This window comes from Rhyacophila brunnea, unplaced genomic scaffold (assembly GCF_057557595.1).
Source record: "Rhyacophila brunnea isolate RB1 unplaced genomic scaffold, BYU_Rbru_1.0 scaffold_7, whole genome shotgun sequence".
In the NCBI taxonomy this organism is placed as follows: Eukaryota; Metazoa; Arthropoda; class Insecta; order Trichoptera; family Rhyacophilidae; genus Rhyacophila; species Rhyacophila brunnea.
This window is the reverse complement of record NW_028233339.1, coordinates 7,897,767-7,913,723: the sequence shown is the minus strand read 5'-3', so window position 1 is coordinate 7,913,723 and position 15,957 is coordinate 7,897,767. Positions and strand designations below refer to the sequence as shown.

General features: G+C 32.0%; 1 protein-coding gene across 14 annotated transcripts in view; it reads left to right on the top strand.

Moving 5' to 3' along the window:
- The first annotated feature begins 232 nt into the window (after positions 1-232).
- LOC147064435 (RNA binding protein fox-1 homolog 1-like) overlaps positions 233-15,957 on the top strand; it is a 522,090-nt gene continuing 506,365 nt past the window's right edge. For all 14 annotated transcript variants that reach the window (XM_085957957.1, XM_085957951.1, XM_085957955.1 and 11 more), the window contains exon 1: positions 233-558. In XM_085957957.1, the coding sequence (XP_085814083.1) occupies positions 439-558 (120 nt within the window). In that variant the 5' untranslated portion in view covers positions 233-438. The remainder of the gene's footprint in view (positions 559-15,957) is intronic.

Here is a 15,957-nt window from a genome sequence, read left to right as displayed (position 1 = left end):
TTTGTTTTGCAATGAATGTTGATTAAGTTTTTCACGCGTCGAATACATTTCAAGTGGTAAATTTCGAACGTCGATGTTTTTGTCGGGCAGAAGCATACCTTCGCGCCGACGCGCCATGCCCCTCGGCCGTCGCCGCCCTTCGCCCCTCGCCCTGCGCCGCGTGCACACCGCCGCCTCTTTCGCTTCACTTCTGGCTTCCCCAGCTCAGATAGAAACTCGCGCCGCGGTAGCCATACTGCGAACGGCCGCTCCGCTGACGGCTCGATCGAAAACCAAAGTGAAACCATAACCTATAACCTCATGTCGCGTGAATACCAAGACCGTCAATTGAAATCATTGTGAAATATAACAGTGCAAGTATTTTTGTCCGTGTTGTTTTGATTGTGTCAATTGCGCACGTATTCTTTGCGGACTGTCAATCTGTGAGACGGGCCGCGAATGAATAACACTTCGCTCCAAAGCGGAGGATTGTATTTATGTGCATCTAGTCCCGATACAGCTTCCAAACTGTGGGGCTCGGGGGCCTTCTTCCTACCGCCGCAGGGGATGTATTATCCTGTAAGTAAAACTATTCATTTTGTTTCCGTTCATTCATTTACCGCCCGTACGGCAGTTATTCCCGTCGCTGTTGGTTCTCGCAGTGATCAACAATGAAATTATTCAATTGGCCGTTTCCTTTGGCAGCGGGCATGCGGTTATGTTTGTATCTCTCTCTGCTGCTAGCGTGACTCACGCGTTTGACAGAGATTTGTGTGGTAAACACGCTAGCGTGTCGGCCGCGATGCGAACGAGCCTCGAATTACAGCCCAGCCGCGTTTTGTTTTCGATTTATTTATTTACTATCTTTTAAATTGTGACTTCAATCGATGTTCGCCTAGTCATTCGGTGCATATTGCGTGTCCTTTGACCTCCGCAAGAGAGATATATTGCGACGCGCACATGTCAAATTCCGTTCCCAGCAGCTCTCGTGAATCTCCCGCATGTGCTGAGAGATGCTGTATTATGTTTTCTTTCCCCTGACCCCTCGCCTGGGGGTGTCGTCCCCCGCCGCACCCTTGTTTGTATGGCACTTTCCTGAGATACAGAATTCGACGGCTGGCGAGCTCTTTAATCTGTGTCGCCACCCCCTGTATTACTTCTACATCTGGGTTTACAGTTAGGGTAGAATAATATTGTTGTTATTGCTATAACTACACTTACCGACTCCTTCATACTTTTATTACTTTTTCTCTCATCCATTATCTCTTCAAAAACTCCAATATTGTTTATTGTTAAACTTGTGATGTATGATAATAAATTATAATATAATTACCTATACCTACATAAATAATATACAATAAAGTTTGTTGCTACCTATACATAAATAATATACAATAAAGTTTGTTGCTGCAATAAATAATCTTCAGTTGTTTATATTATATTTTAATCTATGTAGTCTGGGATATGTAATTTGTATAATAATATAAGTACTAAACTACATAGACTGGAAATACCTAATGTATAAGTATGATCACATTTATTATTTTCTAGTTATTACTTTGAATACCTATCTCTTATGTTGGATGCATCTGAATAATTTTAGTTGCACATACATAAGTAATGACGTTTCAAATGTATGATCAAAATATTTGACCTCATTTCGGATGATTTTAATAACATGCAGCAGTCAGTTTACATTCACTACTATAGATGATAATAATTTCATAGTTTATAAGATACCTACCTAAGTATTATGTATAATTGTATACTATTATTTATAGGTATACTAGGTACTCTTGTTTCTTTGTGTAGTGTAAGTTCATATTAGGTACCTACTGCTCATCGGCAGCGCCTATCAAAGAGTTTTGCATGACTGATTAGAATACATTATTAAAAGTTAATCCAAGATAAGTGAGTGACATGTGATTCATAATGTTCGTTTTAATATCTACAATCCTACATGCACTCTGGTATTGCTATCCAGATGAAGATACACCCGTTCTTAAATTAATTATACAAATGCCTGTAAACATCTGTCCCAACACAAATACTTTGTTTGAAACTAAACACACGTCCGTTACGTATAACAATAAATTGTACACTTCAATATTATTTTCATTGGTTAGTTTCATTTTTATGGCACACCACTTAGGTATTATTGGAACCAAATGTTTAAAACGCTTCTGAGATCTAGAATCTAATTGAATGCTTTAATTTCAAAAAGGTTACAAGTCACTGTTAGTGCAAATAGTTAAAACAATCCTATATGTAAGTAGATACTTATAAAAATAAATAGTAGTGAAAAGTTGTTATGTAAAATATACTATTTTATAAAGTTTTGACTGTTTTCTTCAAAAAAACTACAAATAAAATTATCTTTTATTATTTGTGTATTTAGGTAATATGAAGATTTTCGCAACTTATGTCACTCTTTTTAAAATGTGACATGTAACGTTTTCGAAATGCAGAATTCAATTCCAGGTTGATATAGGTACTTAGATATTGTGGTACAGTTATTATTACATAAGTAAGTAATTCATATTAGCGAAACATTAAATCATGTGCAAATGCTACAGATGATAACTATTTAGCATCCCGATATTGCCACAATATGTTAATTTTTAAAACTTAGATACATTTTGAAACTTCTATAATAACATGTTGTCTTATAAAAAAAACATTTGCCAAGAGCTTGTTATGATTCCACGTCATTTTTTTCCAGTCACAAATGAAGATAACCTCTGTGACACCAAGCCAACATTGCTTCCAAGTTTTACTTATCAGGAAAATATGCTGACCGTGTTGCCATTTTTTAATTCATCCAAACGCTTCAACACTGCTACGTTATAAATTTAATACTTATTTACAATTCAATTATTTATAATTAAGTACCTACCTACCAGATTAATTCCTATATATTTTGTTTTATATTGGTTTTAATAAAGCTTCTTAATGTGCATAATAGTCTAATAAACATAAGTTTTAACATAATATACCTACACAACACGTGTAGAATATGCATCTACCTATATTATACACAATTATTTCTAATCTATTATAGTGTATCTATTGATTTGTATTAGCATCAAAATCTCTATATTATTTGAACTGCGTCCAAAGCCTGTCTGGAGATGTATTTCCAGGATCTGAAATAGATGTCTACATTAATTCTGTCTAGGGTTATTACATTAATTGTTATTATTGTATATACAATATGTGGTTTAATTGCTTTATTTCACCTTCACATATTTAAGGTAAAATCTTATGGGTACCTACATTCTTACCCCATCGTGTATAGATAGATGTACGGTATACCAAAGGTAATAGGACTCGATTAGATACCTACTGGATTTCTAGTAGTGTAGTATAAATAAATTTAATGTCATATTTTGCTTACTCACTACTGCATATAGGTACACAGTAATCAACGTAATAATACGTACTACCTAATACCTATCTATCTATCTTGTGTCAGTTTATTTAAAATATTCTATATGCGTTCTCCACAATGGACACATTCCTTTCGTAATAATTTTGTCGTAGAATCGGCACTAGGAATAAATAAGCACCTTTTTCAATCATCTGCTCTAAGCTTTAGTATGTATTCTAGTCATCAGTATTAGGTATTATGACTTCGTCTTGCTTGATTGATAAATTGGCACCATCCTTATTCATGAATATTAAATAAGCTCAAGTACTTACCTACATAGCGTATTTCTTATATAACACCTATCATTATATCAGTGGCGAAGGGTGGAGGTAGGCTTTTAAGATCCGACATAAATATTGCACACTAAACTTTTCACAAACAACAGTCGGACATATTTGTTTTCATTGAACTAAGACTACAATGTATAGTTCGAGTTTGTTAGTTTTTAAAATACAATTAAACCCTGCCTAATCCAAGCAGTAGATAATAGTAAAAAAATATTCTTTTATCTATAAAATATCAAAAATTTTGCCATTGATTAAACCATGCATAATTTAAATATTTTATAAATAGAAGAATATTTTTATCGATTACAATTTGGTTAGGCAGGGCTTAATCAATTTAAAAAAAAACTAACCGCACAACACCATCTGTAATATTATTATGTATTCTTAATTCGACAAAAACGAATAAATATGACTGAAAAGGTGTGCACTATTTTTGTCGAATGGCCCATAGCATAGATACCAGTGGCGAAGGGTGGAGGTAGGCTGTTAAGATCCGCCATAAATAGTGCACATTAAACTTTTTCAGACATACATATTTGTTTTCATTGAAATAAGACTACAATTTACAGATAGTGTTGGTTAGTTTTTAAAATTCAATTAAACCCTGAGAAACCAAGCCATAATAGATAATAGTCCAAAAAATACATGTGTATCTATAAAATATCTAAAATTATACAATTAAATCATACATAACTTTGAATATTTTATAAATAGAATAATATTTTTTGTTTATTATAGTTTGGTTTAGTCAGGGCTTAATGAATTAAAAAAATTAACCAACAATATGTGTAATATGTATATTTAATCCAACGAAAACAAATAACTATGAATGAAAAAGTACCCACAATTTTGTCGTATTCCCCAAATTAGACCAAAACTATTATGGTTTCGTTTAGGCATGGTTTAATTGATTTTTAAAAACTAACTAACACCATCTGTAAATTGTAGTCTTAGTTCAATAAAAACAAATACATATGACTAAAAAAGTTTAGTGTGCACTATTTATAGCGAATCTTAACAGCCTACCTCCACCCTTCGCCACTGATAGATACTTACCTAAACTATTATGGGTTGGTTAGGCAGAGTTTAATTGAATTTTAAAAACTAACTAGGTACGTAGCACTATGTGCAAATAGTATTGTTAATTCAATGACATCAAATAGATGTGACTGACAAAGTTTAGCTTGCATCATTTATGTCGAATCTACCCTACCTATCTCCCTCCTTCGCTACTACATTATATAGGTACCTACCCATATTGCCATTATACGAGAGTTGAGAATAGGACACAGATTTTTTAAAACTAAATTAAATCCTCATTAGGTACTTATTCAATTTGAAAATTTTTGTAGCAGTTTATTTATTATTTTGACATGTTGCTTCGTCTATAAATGCAGAATACGATCCATTGTACATTATATGTTCCACCACACCGGTTAAATTCCATAATCTCGAATGATTGTACTAAAGTGGTTAAACTGAACTCGTCCTACATACGTACCTATCTAGTTCTAGTACACTAGTACACTGGTAATTTTTCAGAATTTAACCCACAGTATTCTTGATCACATTCGTTCTTAGGGTGTAGCGTGCACCCTAAATATTATTGGGATCCGTTAACTAAGGGTAGGTATTATTGATTAGATATTTTCAATGCGTTTATGCCAAACAGTTCATTTATGTAATACATTAATTGTAACATCTGAGGACCAGGTAAAAGCTCTTGATCCAACAATTAAAGTGAGTATTGATATATCAGAAGAGCCATGCTGATTGATTCTGCTCACCGCCATCTCTAGATTAATAAAGCCTGAGCATAACTTTTTGCACAAGCAACGAGTGGTCCACTTTTCAGCTGTCAAAATCAGATCCCAAATTGCTTGACATATTGATTTGCCCTTTCTCGTTTCAAATTGAACTATTAAAAATTCTCAAATCAAATATATTAACTATCAGTGTTATTTATAAATAATAAACATTCCTGTTATTCATCAGCTGTCAAAGTCAAACTAGTTCACACTTCACACAAAAACCGGTGGTAATATCGATTTCCAAAAAATATGTAGCATTGATCTATGCATTACATTTGTAGAAGGTGTGTTAATGCTAGTGTATCTATTATTTATTATGTAACTCATCTATCTAAATCAAACCATTCCCTGTGTGAACACGACAGACGCGTCAGTATGAGCACTCTATAGAACAATGACAGGTCATCCATAGACAACAACGTGAGGGGCGGAAAAGTTAGGACCAGTCGTTGTGAATTTATCGGCTTGCTACTTGAGTCGGCAATAGTTTATGTCAACCAGTTCATTTATGTAATTCATTAATTGTAACATATGAGGACCCGGTAAAAGCTCTTAATCCAACATTAAAGTGAGTAGTGATATATCAGAGCCATGCTGATTGATTCTGCTCTAATTTTATTTACATATTATTCCAAAACTTTGTATAAATTTAATCTCAATGCTTCGAATTGGTATATTTTTATTATCCTAGGAATTTAAAGTGCATTCCCTCGTTGGTAAGATATTTTTTGTTTTCGTTCAATTCATTCTTTCCCCTTTACGTATGTGTACGTAGGAACGGAACATACCTAAGTTTTTTGTATCCCCTCACATTTAGACGCTCATCCGAATATCACAATTTATGCTGCGGTCAATGAGAGAAGAGCTACTAATCTTTGCAGATGGTGCTGGTTAGTTTTTAAAACAACTTAACTTAATTTATTAAACTCTGCCCAAACCAAACAATAATAGTTGAGGTATGCCATACCTAGGCGATCCGACAAAATAGTCCACAGTTTTTCAGTGATTACTTATTTATTTTCGCTGAATTAAAAATACGTAGGTATTACAGATTGTGTTAGTTTTTTTTAAGTTATTAAGCCCTGCCTATACACCTAACCGTAATCGATATAAACGAATATTTTTGACTATTATCTAAGTATTTAGGTACCTATTATGGCTTGGATCAGGCGGTTTTATTGAATTTTAAAAATTAACTAACTATACACATTGGTCTTAGTTCAATGAAAATAAATTCGTTTGTCTGACAAAGATTAGTATGCGCTATTTATGTTGGATCTTAACAGCCTACCTCCACCATTCGCCACCGGTAGATACATTCTTGATAACCATCTATATTTTTATTAATTCATCCCCACAATGACTGATATGAACATAAGAATAATATATTGAACTATTGCAGTCAGAATGGCGATACCCACTTAGGTGCTTACTATAAGTAATACTGTAGATAAGATATAGGTATACATACGAGATAGATACTCGTACGTACCTACCTATATATTTTACAGTCACGTTATTGGTGAATACAATTATTTATTCCAAGCATAATTTCCCACTGGAACTAGTTAAGTACCTATAAGTATAATATATATTATCGAAAGTGATGGTGATCGTTGTATAATATACAAGTAGAATTAGTTTTTTTTTAATCACGAAAATGACGTCAACGAAGCATTTTATATAATATGGTTTATTATGATTGTAATTTATTGTTCATATTTTTTCCATTTTATTATTCATCTCTTGCCATGTTTGCTTTCGGCAGCATTCAGCCCATATGATGTACCCAATAACAAAGTATACAACAGCGGCGAAGAATGATCTTGAACACACCATTCAATTCCGAGGAAATAAAAATACATAAGTACCTATTTTTTTACATTAGGTAAGACTTATAATATTTATAGTGAACGATTCCTGTAGCTTTATTTCATTTCTTCGAAACTTCCAGAATGAAATATAATTCCTATTTTTGGTTGGAAAATGTTTACAATCTTCCATCTTTTGTTTCTTTCTTCTCAGTAAATTGTAGCAAATATTTTTTAAGCAAATAAGTTTTTTTATTAATATTTATACTTATAAATGCCCATATGTATGGATATTGTGTTTTAATTTCTAGAATGCCTGCCTTAAATCATTTATTTATATAATCATAATGCAATAAAAGAGTCTTATTTGCAATTTGCGCACATTCTACTTTATACCGGCATTTTATTTATTTATTTAAAAAAGACACATAATTAATTCAAGCCGTTCACAACATGACATTTAGAATAAAAAGTACACGTAAATCATAAATCAATGGATAACTTTACTACTTACTAAAAACAACGATTAAATCGTTCTTGATCTATAAGGTTTTGCATTCATATTTTGATAAAATGGGTACTCACCTAAGTATATACATTGTTTTATATACCTACATATACTTAAAGGCTTTCTACAATTAGATGACATTGACAACAATGAAGTAATTACATGATTTTTGAATAATATGTGGAAACAAATACGATTTTAACGATTTTGTTATGACCAAAACAATGGAAAAGTATATTATGTAATATAAGTACCTACAAGTACTTGTATATTATGTTTAATTTAACATCTAATTTTTCATTTAATGCAATACCTAAATATCATTTTATGTAGTCTTCATTATATACGTACACGTAGGTACCTATAGGTATTTATTCTCTAAATATTATAAAGGATATAATATTATATACCTATACGAACTTACTTGCAAACTATGAGATGATTGATGAAGTAGGTACTAACCTACTCAGCACTTAAGTATACCTATATACCTACAAGCATATACTTAGTATATATGGCATGAAGGTGCTTCACCATCTTCAGTTCAGTGGGGCACGCACCTACATCGGTGTTAGGATTAATATTTTTTTTGTTTATTTTAAACAATAATATATTCATTCATTTGAATACGTAGTAGACAGTTCTCTTTTGTGTGTATTAAGTACCTATAAGTAAGTACTTAGCCCACGGTGGCCGCGCGGCTTAAGCGTTAGGCTATAACGTTGTGGGTTTGATTCCTGGGTCTGGCAAGTACACATATTGTTTTTCAATTTGTGTGTGAGTTAGGTATGGACCTAATAGGTTGAGCAAGTGGCTGACATCCATTTCTCGTAAAAAAAAAACAAAAATCTGTTAATACAAACCTCTACTCTGTGAAGGCCCATATGATCCTATTAGAATCGGACATGGTCGAAAAAAAAACCTATTATTAGGTATTTAAATGTCGTTGGGTACATGTTTTCCCTATACTTTTTTGTTTCTGATTTAGGATTATAGATGTTGACTCTAAAGCAAGATTCTTCTTCGGTTACTGGGTAGTAGGTACGATCCAATGATTTCAATGCCACCTTTAAAGAATTAGGTACTTGCTTAAAACACTTTATTAAATCAATCCTAAATTGCGTTTAGATTTCACCGTTAATATCCACAGAAACTTTTTCGCAAGCAGTAACATTATGAATCATAACGGTTTAATGTTTTCGAAATAATGTTTTTATTGGAAATATATTTTTAAGTTAGTGGACGCCTGGCGCCGTGTGGGTGTACCTTAATTGAAGCGTTTTTAGGATTTATTGTCTTTGTGGTTAATCCACACGACCATCATATTATTACATTCTTTTCCCATATTACATTATAAAATAAGAAGGTAGTAGATGCAATAATCCGAATTTCTACTTTACATTAGCCACACTGATTCGGAATTCCGGAAATATTAATAAAGAATGCACACAATTAAATTTATAAATGAATATGGCAACACAATATTTCATATTTACTATTATGATCATATTTTCACATAAAGTATTATTTTTTATTTATATCTTTATATAAATATTTTTTCATAGGTTTCGCCCTTCAGCTTTCTTGCATTAATAATTATTACTGAAAAGGTGCTAACGTAATAATTAGGTACTGACAGTGATACCAACCGTACTATAATTATAGTACAATACTATAATTTAAATTCTGCGAAAAATGTAAAATACTATAATTTTACGTTAAATATACTAAAATACTATAATTTTAAAGGAAAAATGTTCCTATACTGTATATTTTTTAGAAATACCATAGTTTTTACGCCTTTGTACTATAATCAGCATAGAAAAATATGGCAACACTGGGTATTGATCTGTTGTACAAGCTCAATAATTTGAAAGAATCATCGAACGCTATAAAACAACTATTTATGTAGATTTGGGGCGTTCGTAATGAATGACAATAATTGAAAGGTTGAAAGTCTATAGGGTCTAAGTACCAAACATGTGAAACTGAGATACTTATAACAAAAAAAAAGAATAAAACCATACATACTTAAATGAAAACTTTCATTTTTATTTTTTCAAAGTTACAGAAGAACATTACATAATTCTAAAGATAAAGTATAAAGATAAAATAGACACCACCCATATGTCAATGCATTTGTGTGACAAAAATGGTAGAGTTAGGAACTTTGACCCTTCAGAATATCATTAGGCTTGACATAGAGGTTGTATTGAATTAAAAAAACTTGTTATATATTTTTTTGGCACTTAGAACCCTTCAATAATTATTCTTATGTCAAAATATTAAATGTATTCAAAGCCTAATCTTATCGAGTACACGCGGCATCATGGTCTTTACTAAATAATATTCTGACAACAGATTTATACGAATCAAAAATTCATTAAAGCTGGGTTTTAAATATTAGAGTCGTGTGAACTCGCCACGATGAAAAATTTCAAATTTTGAAATAGTCATGTCATATTTAGAGCAGCCCATAACATCGCCGTGTCTTTCGCGCAGCATCGACTATTTTAAAGTCTGTCGCAGTACGATGACTTTTACGATTTGATGAAAAAATGGATGAAAATATTCGGATTCGTTTTAAAGTGAATTAATTCCCATTTTCCGAGTCCATTTTAACTGTTTAATGCGTAAATCTTTTCGAACTGATCTGACGTCTTGTCATAGATTTAAACTAAATCTACTTGTATTCTATGAATTTATATGACTAGTAATTTATTCATTCAACAGATAAATATTATTTTCCACATACCTATTATTCGATTTCATACGTCCTTCACTGCTCACGCAATAACATTGTTGTACCTAATTGTTTGATAATCAATATTGTCAATAACAATTTTATATACCTAAGTACTTATTTAATACATACTTATTATATTATTACAGTACCTAACTAATATTACAATGTACAGTAGTACTATGTAAGTAGGTAGGTACATTAGGTATTGGACTTTTTATTTGACATTTTGATTTTACCTAAATAAGTAGATATGAATTACTTAGACGTAGCCAAGAAGATGTTTTCGCACTGTACTTATTTTGTTTTTAAAGTTACATTTTATCGTACAATATATCGTATTTTTGTTAAGAAAGTTTTGTTTTATTATTAATTTAATCTAATAAAGTCAATTTTTTATAGTATCTACTTTTCCACTTTTATTAATTAAGTATATCTGGACCGGTTACGTCTGCCTTGGAGGGGCATTTTCAACTTAAATTAAAAATCTCCCTCTGAGGCCAATGACATAAATACTGAGGCGGACTAAACCGGTCCAGATATAATTAATAAAAGTGGGAAAAGTACTTATTATAAAAAATGCGTTTTATTAAATTACTAATACAGTGCATTTCTACCATGCGACAGTTGACACAATAAAAGAAATTTTATTTTATTGTTAATTTTTTTCTATATCTAATATTATTCTTGGTATGTTTTTCAATTAAAGTAAAATTATTTAACTTGATTTATCTGTACTAAATATTATCATGTTGTGAACGTCTTAATTAGTACTTTGTTAGTAGATAATCAACATGTTTTTGTTTAATAAATACCTAAATGAATTAAGAAGTATGTAGGTACCTACATAGAATTCATTAAACGATTAAATACAAATTTCACATGCTTTCAATACTTAGGAAAATACCTAAAGCGATACTTATAATAAAATACATATAAATGCTCAATATTCAAAAGATTTTTAAAATACAAGTTGTTGCGATATAACGTAGACAGATAGGTGAATACATAATTGTTTCCGCCATTTAATATCCTCACTTGAATAACGTATATCTAGTCAATTAATAGTTTGAGTTCAATGTCTTCGGTAATGTTACCTGTAAGTTTATCGTGAAGTGAATGCAATTGAATAATAATACACATTAACACATACTAAAACACATTGCAATGTCTATCGTCACGGTGATACAATCCTCGATTATGCTACCTCGCTTTAGGTTATTGTGAAATTTCATCTCTAACATTATCAGGCTAACAATTAAATATTTTCTGAGAGCTGTGTCTACAATCTGCAAAATGTATTGTGACTGGCTGTGTTATTAGTGCACCTTGTTTGCAACATCGTTAATGATTGTGGTCTAAAATGTAATTTGGCCAGCGATGTAGAAAATACATTATCATAGAGATCAGATAAAACTTAAATAAATATAAGTATTATGAAAGTGAAGCTGTGGAAACGGTTACTAGGGCTAGTGATTTATTTATCTACATATAAATAAGATATTTGGTATTTCACACCGCTGTGTTTTTGTGATTTCTGTGATAAAACAATTATTATTGTGACAAATATCTTATAACATGAATAATGATTATTTATAATATATAGACGAGAAATCTCTACCTAAGATAGACGTCAATTTTTTTTTATTATAAACGATTTAATACCTCCTCCCAATACTGAAAAATATATCTTTCTGTAGCTAGCAATCTAACCGCACTACAAACGTTCTGAAATCGCCACCACTGTCAGTCCAATAGGTATAGTATTCCAATATCTTTCAATTCGCACATAAGTAGGTATACATTATCTATACTTACATAAAATATGATAGGTTGGTACTTGAGTAGGTATAATATGTAGTGTTTATCTGACAATTTAGGAGTTAATGTAAATAATTAGTCAAATCCACTTTTTGAAAAAGTGATAAAATGCGATATTTTCATTCTTTCATAAAATTGTTATATTTAGGGCAACAAAAATATGCCGTCATTTTGATCGCATTCATAATGTATGGTAATGGATTTAGTAAAATGACGTCTGCTTTGTGATGACGTGACGTAATTGGTTGAAATGGATTTGATGCTATTTGAAAATAAACCTGCTGGATGATCGTCTATTAAAGATCCCATTTAAGTTTTTTTGAGCGATTTGATGATGAATTTGGTGAGTTACAAAAATCACACGATGAAAATCAACCTTATGAATTTTCAATACCTACATATTCGCTTTTCTATGTATAGTTTCGGTTATTAATTTTTATCAATGCCTTCCTAAATTACGGAAAAATTAAGCTTTACTTATCTATTTTCGACCTAATCCGTTTTACCACATTTTAAAATCATTATTTTTCCTGAAAGTGTAGGACAAACGCCTCCTCCATTATGTATGCATATATAAAATGTCTCCATTTTGTGCTAAACCGACCAAATATGTATATACCAAACGCTTATGTGGCATTCTTGATAATAATGACCACTTATTGTTGTTTCTCTCAAATCTTATTAAGCAGTCCAGGCCATTCTGACCGTGTTAAAGATGATTACTTATTCCAATTAATTGTAGCGCCGCCTGCGTTATCTTAATTTATGCATATTTTAACGCCTTCATGTATTCGCAAGTAGCCGTTGTTACAGCAGTTAAACGCCGCAAATACGGGATCTAAATCTCTCTGATGTTAGAATAGCTACACTATCGTATGCTCTACCAGCTGTTCTTTTTTATTTTAACCTTATTATAATTGGACAATTCTACTGCAGTGATAATAGAATTAACTTGAGTGCTTAAGTTTGAACTCTGTTAAAAATTGCCAGTGAACAGGGTTGAATTTATGCTTGAAGATGGGCCCTGGGGATATTGGGTGAAAAAACAAGATATCGTCTGTGTTTTGTAAAAAGGGCGAAATCGAGATTTTAATGAAAATACAATATGTACCCCACTAGCTTTGTTGTGTAAAAACGGCGAATTTTTATCTCCACATGAAAGTACTTAAAAACGATAATCGACTAAAATTAAATTAATTAAAATTACGAAATAAAAAGCAAATGTGACATATTAGGCCTTTTAAAATATTATATAATAATACCTATTATAATGACAGTATTCTTTCTAAGCTTTATTATAAACTTGTTAGATATTTATAATCATCTACAGGTAAAAAACAAATAAATGTCAAACTTTAAAAATCCTCCTCCTGTAAAGTAGCATTTTGGTTAATTCGCCCTTTTTACAAAACACCGACGATATTAGAACACTCTATTTTTTAACGATTGTTTTCTTAATAGTTTTATGAATCGTTACAATTTATTTTACCAGACCTGCATGGATATTCTAAATAATTAACACAGTAACACGTTTCCGTTATTTTCATTGGTCCAAAATAGCACGGATATCACTCTGAGCAATCCTCAATAATTGTTAGCTCATCGCATTCATTTGGAATCAAATAGGTAATACGTGTTAACTATGTGACTCAACGACATTTGACATCTCGCGGTTAACACAGTCATAGGCAGCCGTGTTAAAAAATATCACGCCTGACAGCTATTTTCCCGTTTTTCAATTTGTGTGTGTACGAGTCAGAGTATGGGCCTAATAGGCTGAGCAAGTGGCTGACATCCATTTCTCGTAAAAATAAAATCTGTCAATACAAACCTCTTCCCAGTGGAAGCCAATACATATAATCTTATTAGGATCGGACACGGTCAAATAAATTTAGTGAATTATGTGAATAACTGTAATTAATAACAGTAATTAGGTATAGGTACTGATTATTGTATAACTGGGTTATATCACCTGCTATTTTATATTTATCAATCACGGTAAGCCTTGGATTAATTAAAATTCATAATCAGGTGTCTAATTAATTTACTAATTTGAAGCTATTATTCAAATTATCGTCCTAAAATCCATACGCCCGATTACAAACGACTTTCATAACCATGCATAATACAAGATTTAAAATTGAATAATAAAAAGTATTCTATCAAGATCGTTGTTTCGGTCCGATTAATTTCTCCACATTTTGTGTGTGTGCTTTATTTCTTTGCTAAATTAACCTCGAATTTACGCTTGCGTTCACGCCTTTGTAGGTAACTAATTAGTATGTTTTGTAGCTAAATAAACAATATTAAAAACTTGAATTTAGAACATCGTCTAGGGTGGCACTTATACGTCATTTTACCATAGGCCGGAATCTATCCACTGCTGTATGAAGGCATGGCATACGTATAGCTTATTTCGGTCGTCAGGTTTTTGCTACCACGAGGTACCTACTTCATACCTAATCAATCACAAGTGACCCTGTACCTTTTTAATGTGCATTGGCTACTACTCCTATAAACTGACATTTACAGTTAATTTCCATTTTGTTAAGATTCGACATAGTGCACACTAAACTTTCTCAGTAATACGTATTTGTTTTCATTGGACTAAGACTACAATTTACAGATGGTGCTGGTTAGTTTTTGCCATCATACATAATTTTGGATATTTTATAGATAGAAGAATATTTTTTATTTATTATGATTTGGCTATCCAGGGCTAAATATTTTTTAAAAAACTAACCAACACCATCTGTAATATGTATTCATACGAAAATAAATAAGTATGACTGAAAAAGTTTGCACTATTTTTGGCGAATCGCCAATAACATACTAAAACTATTATGGTTTGGTTGGGCAGGGTTTAACTGATTTTTAAAAACTAACCAACAACAGTGTCTGCACACTGTAGCTTAGTTAAATAAAAACAAAAAAAAATCTGTTGGATCTTAACAACCTACCTCCATCTTTCGCCACTGCATTGCTTACTTTTATATGCGTCTTTATCCATTTGTTTTTTTTGTGGTCTCGTTTTGCGACGTTGCATTACTTTCCACTTGTTAGATGCGCCTTGATTTGAACATTGCATCGGTTCGTTTGCCCTGGCTTGGTCAATTCCAAATTTTGTTTTAACTTAACAGTCACTGTATGCTTGAATCCAAAACATGAACGAGTCAAGTGATTGGCCAAAAGTGAACCCTCCTAAAAAATTTGTTGACTCTAGCAAGTTACCCTTTTTATTTCATTGCGTAGACGTGGGGCATGATGTGTAGTTAATGCGATGACAATATTAACTGAATTAATTTTCTTTGTGTCAAATTCCATTAGTATTGATAAACAACACGTGGGTTGTTAGGCCCGTTTCAGACGGGACACCGGTGTCGCGTTCGATATAATATAGGAGGCCTTTGTATTCGAATAAACGGGCCTTTGTATTATGTTTATGAATGTCCCAGAGCTAATGAGTGAACGCATAATTTCGCGTTATAAATTAGAAAATTAAACTGGCTGCAGTTATAAAAACAAGTGTATCGGCGGCTTGAGAATGTAGTGGCCGACGGAAAAGTG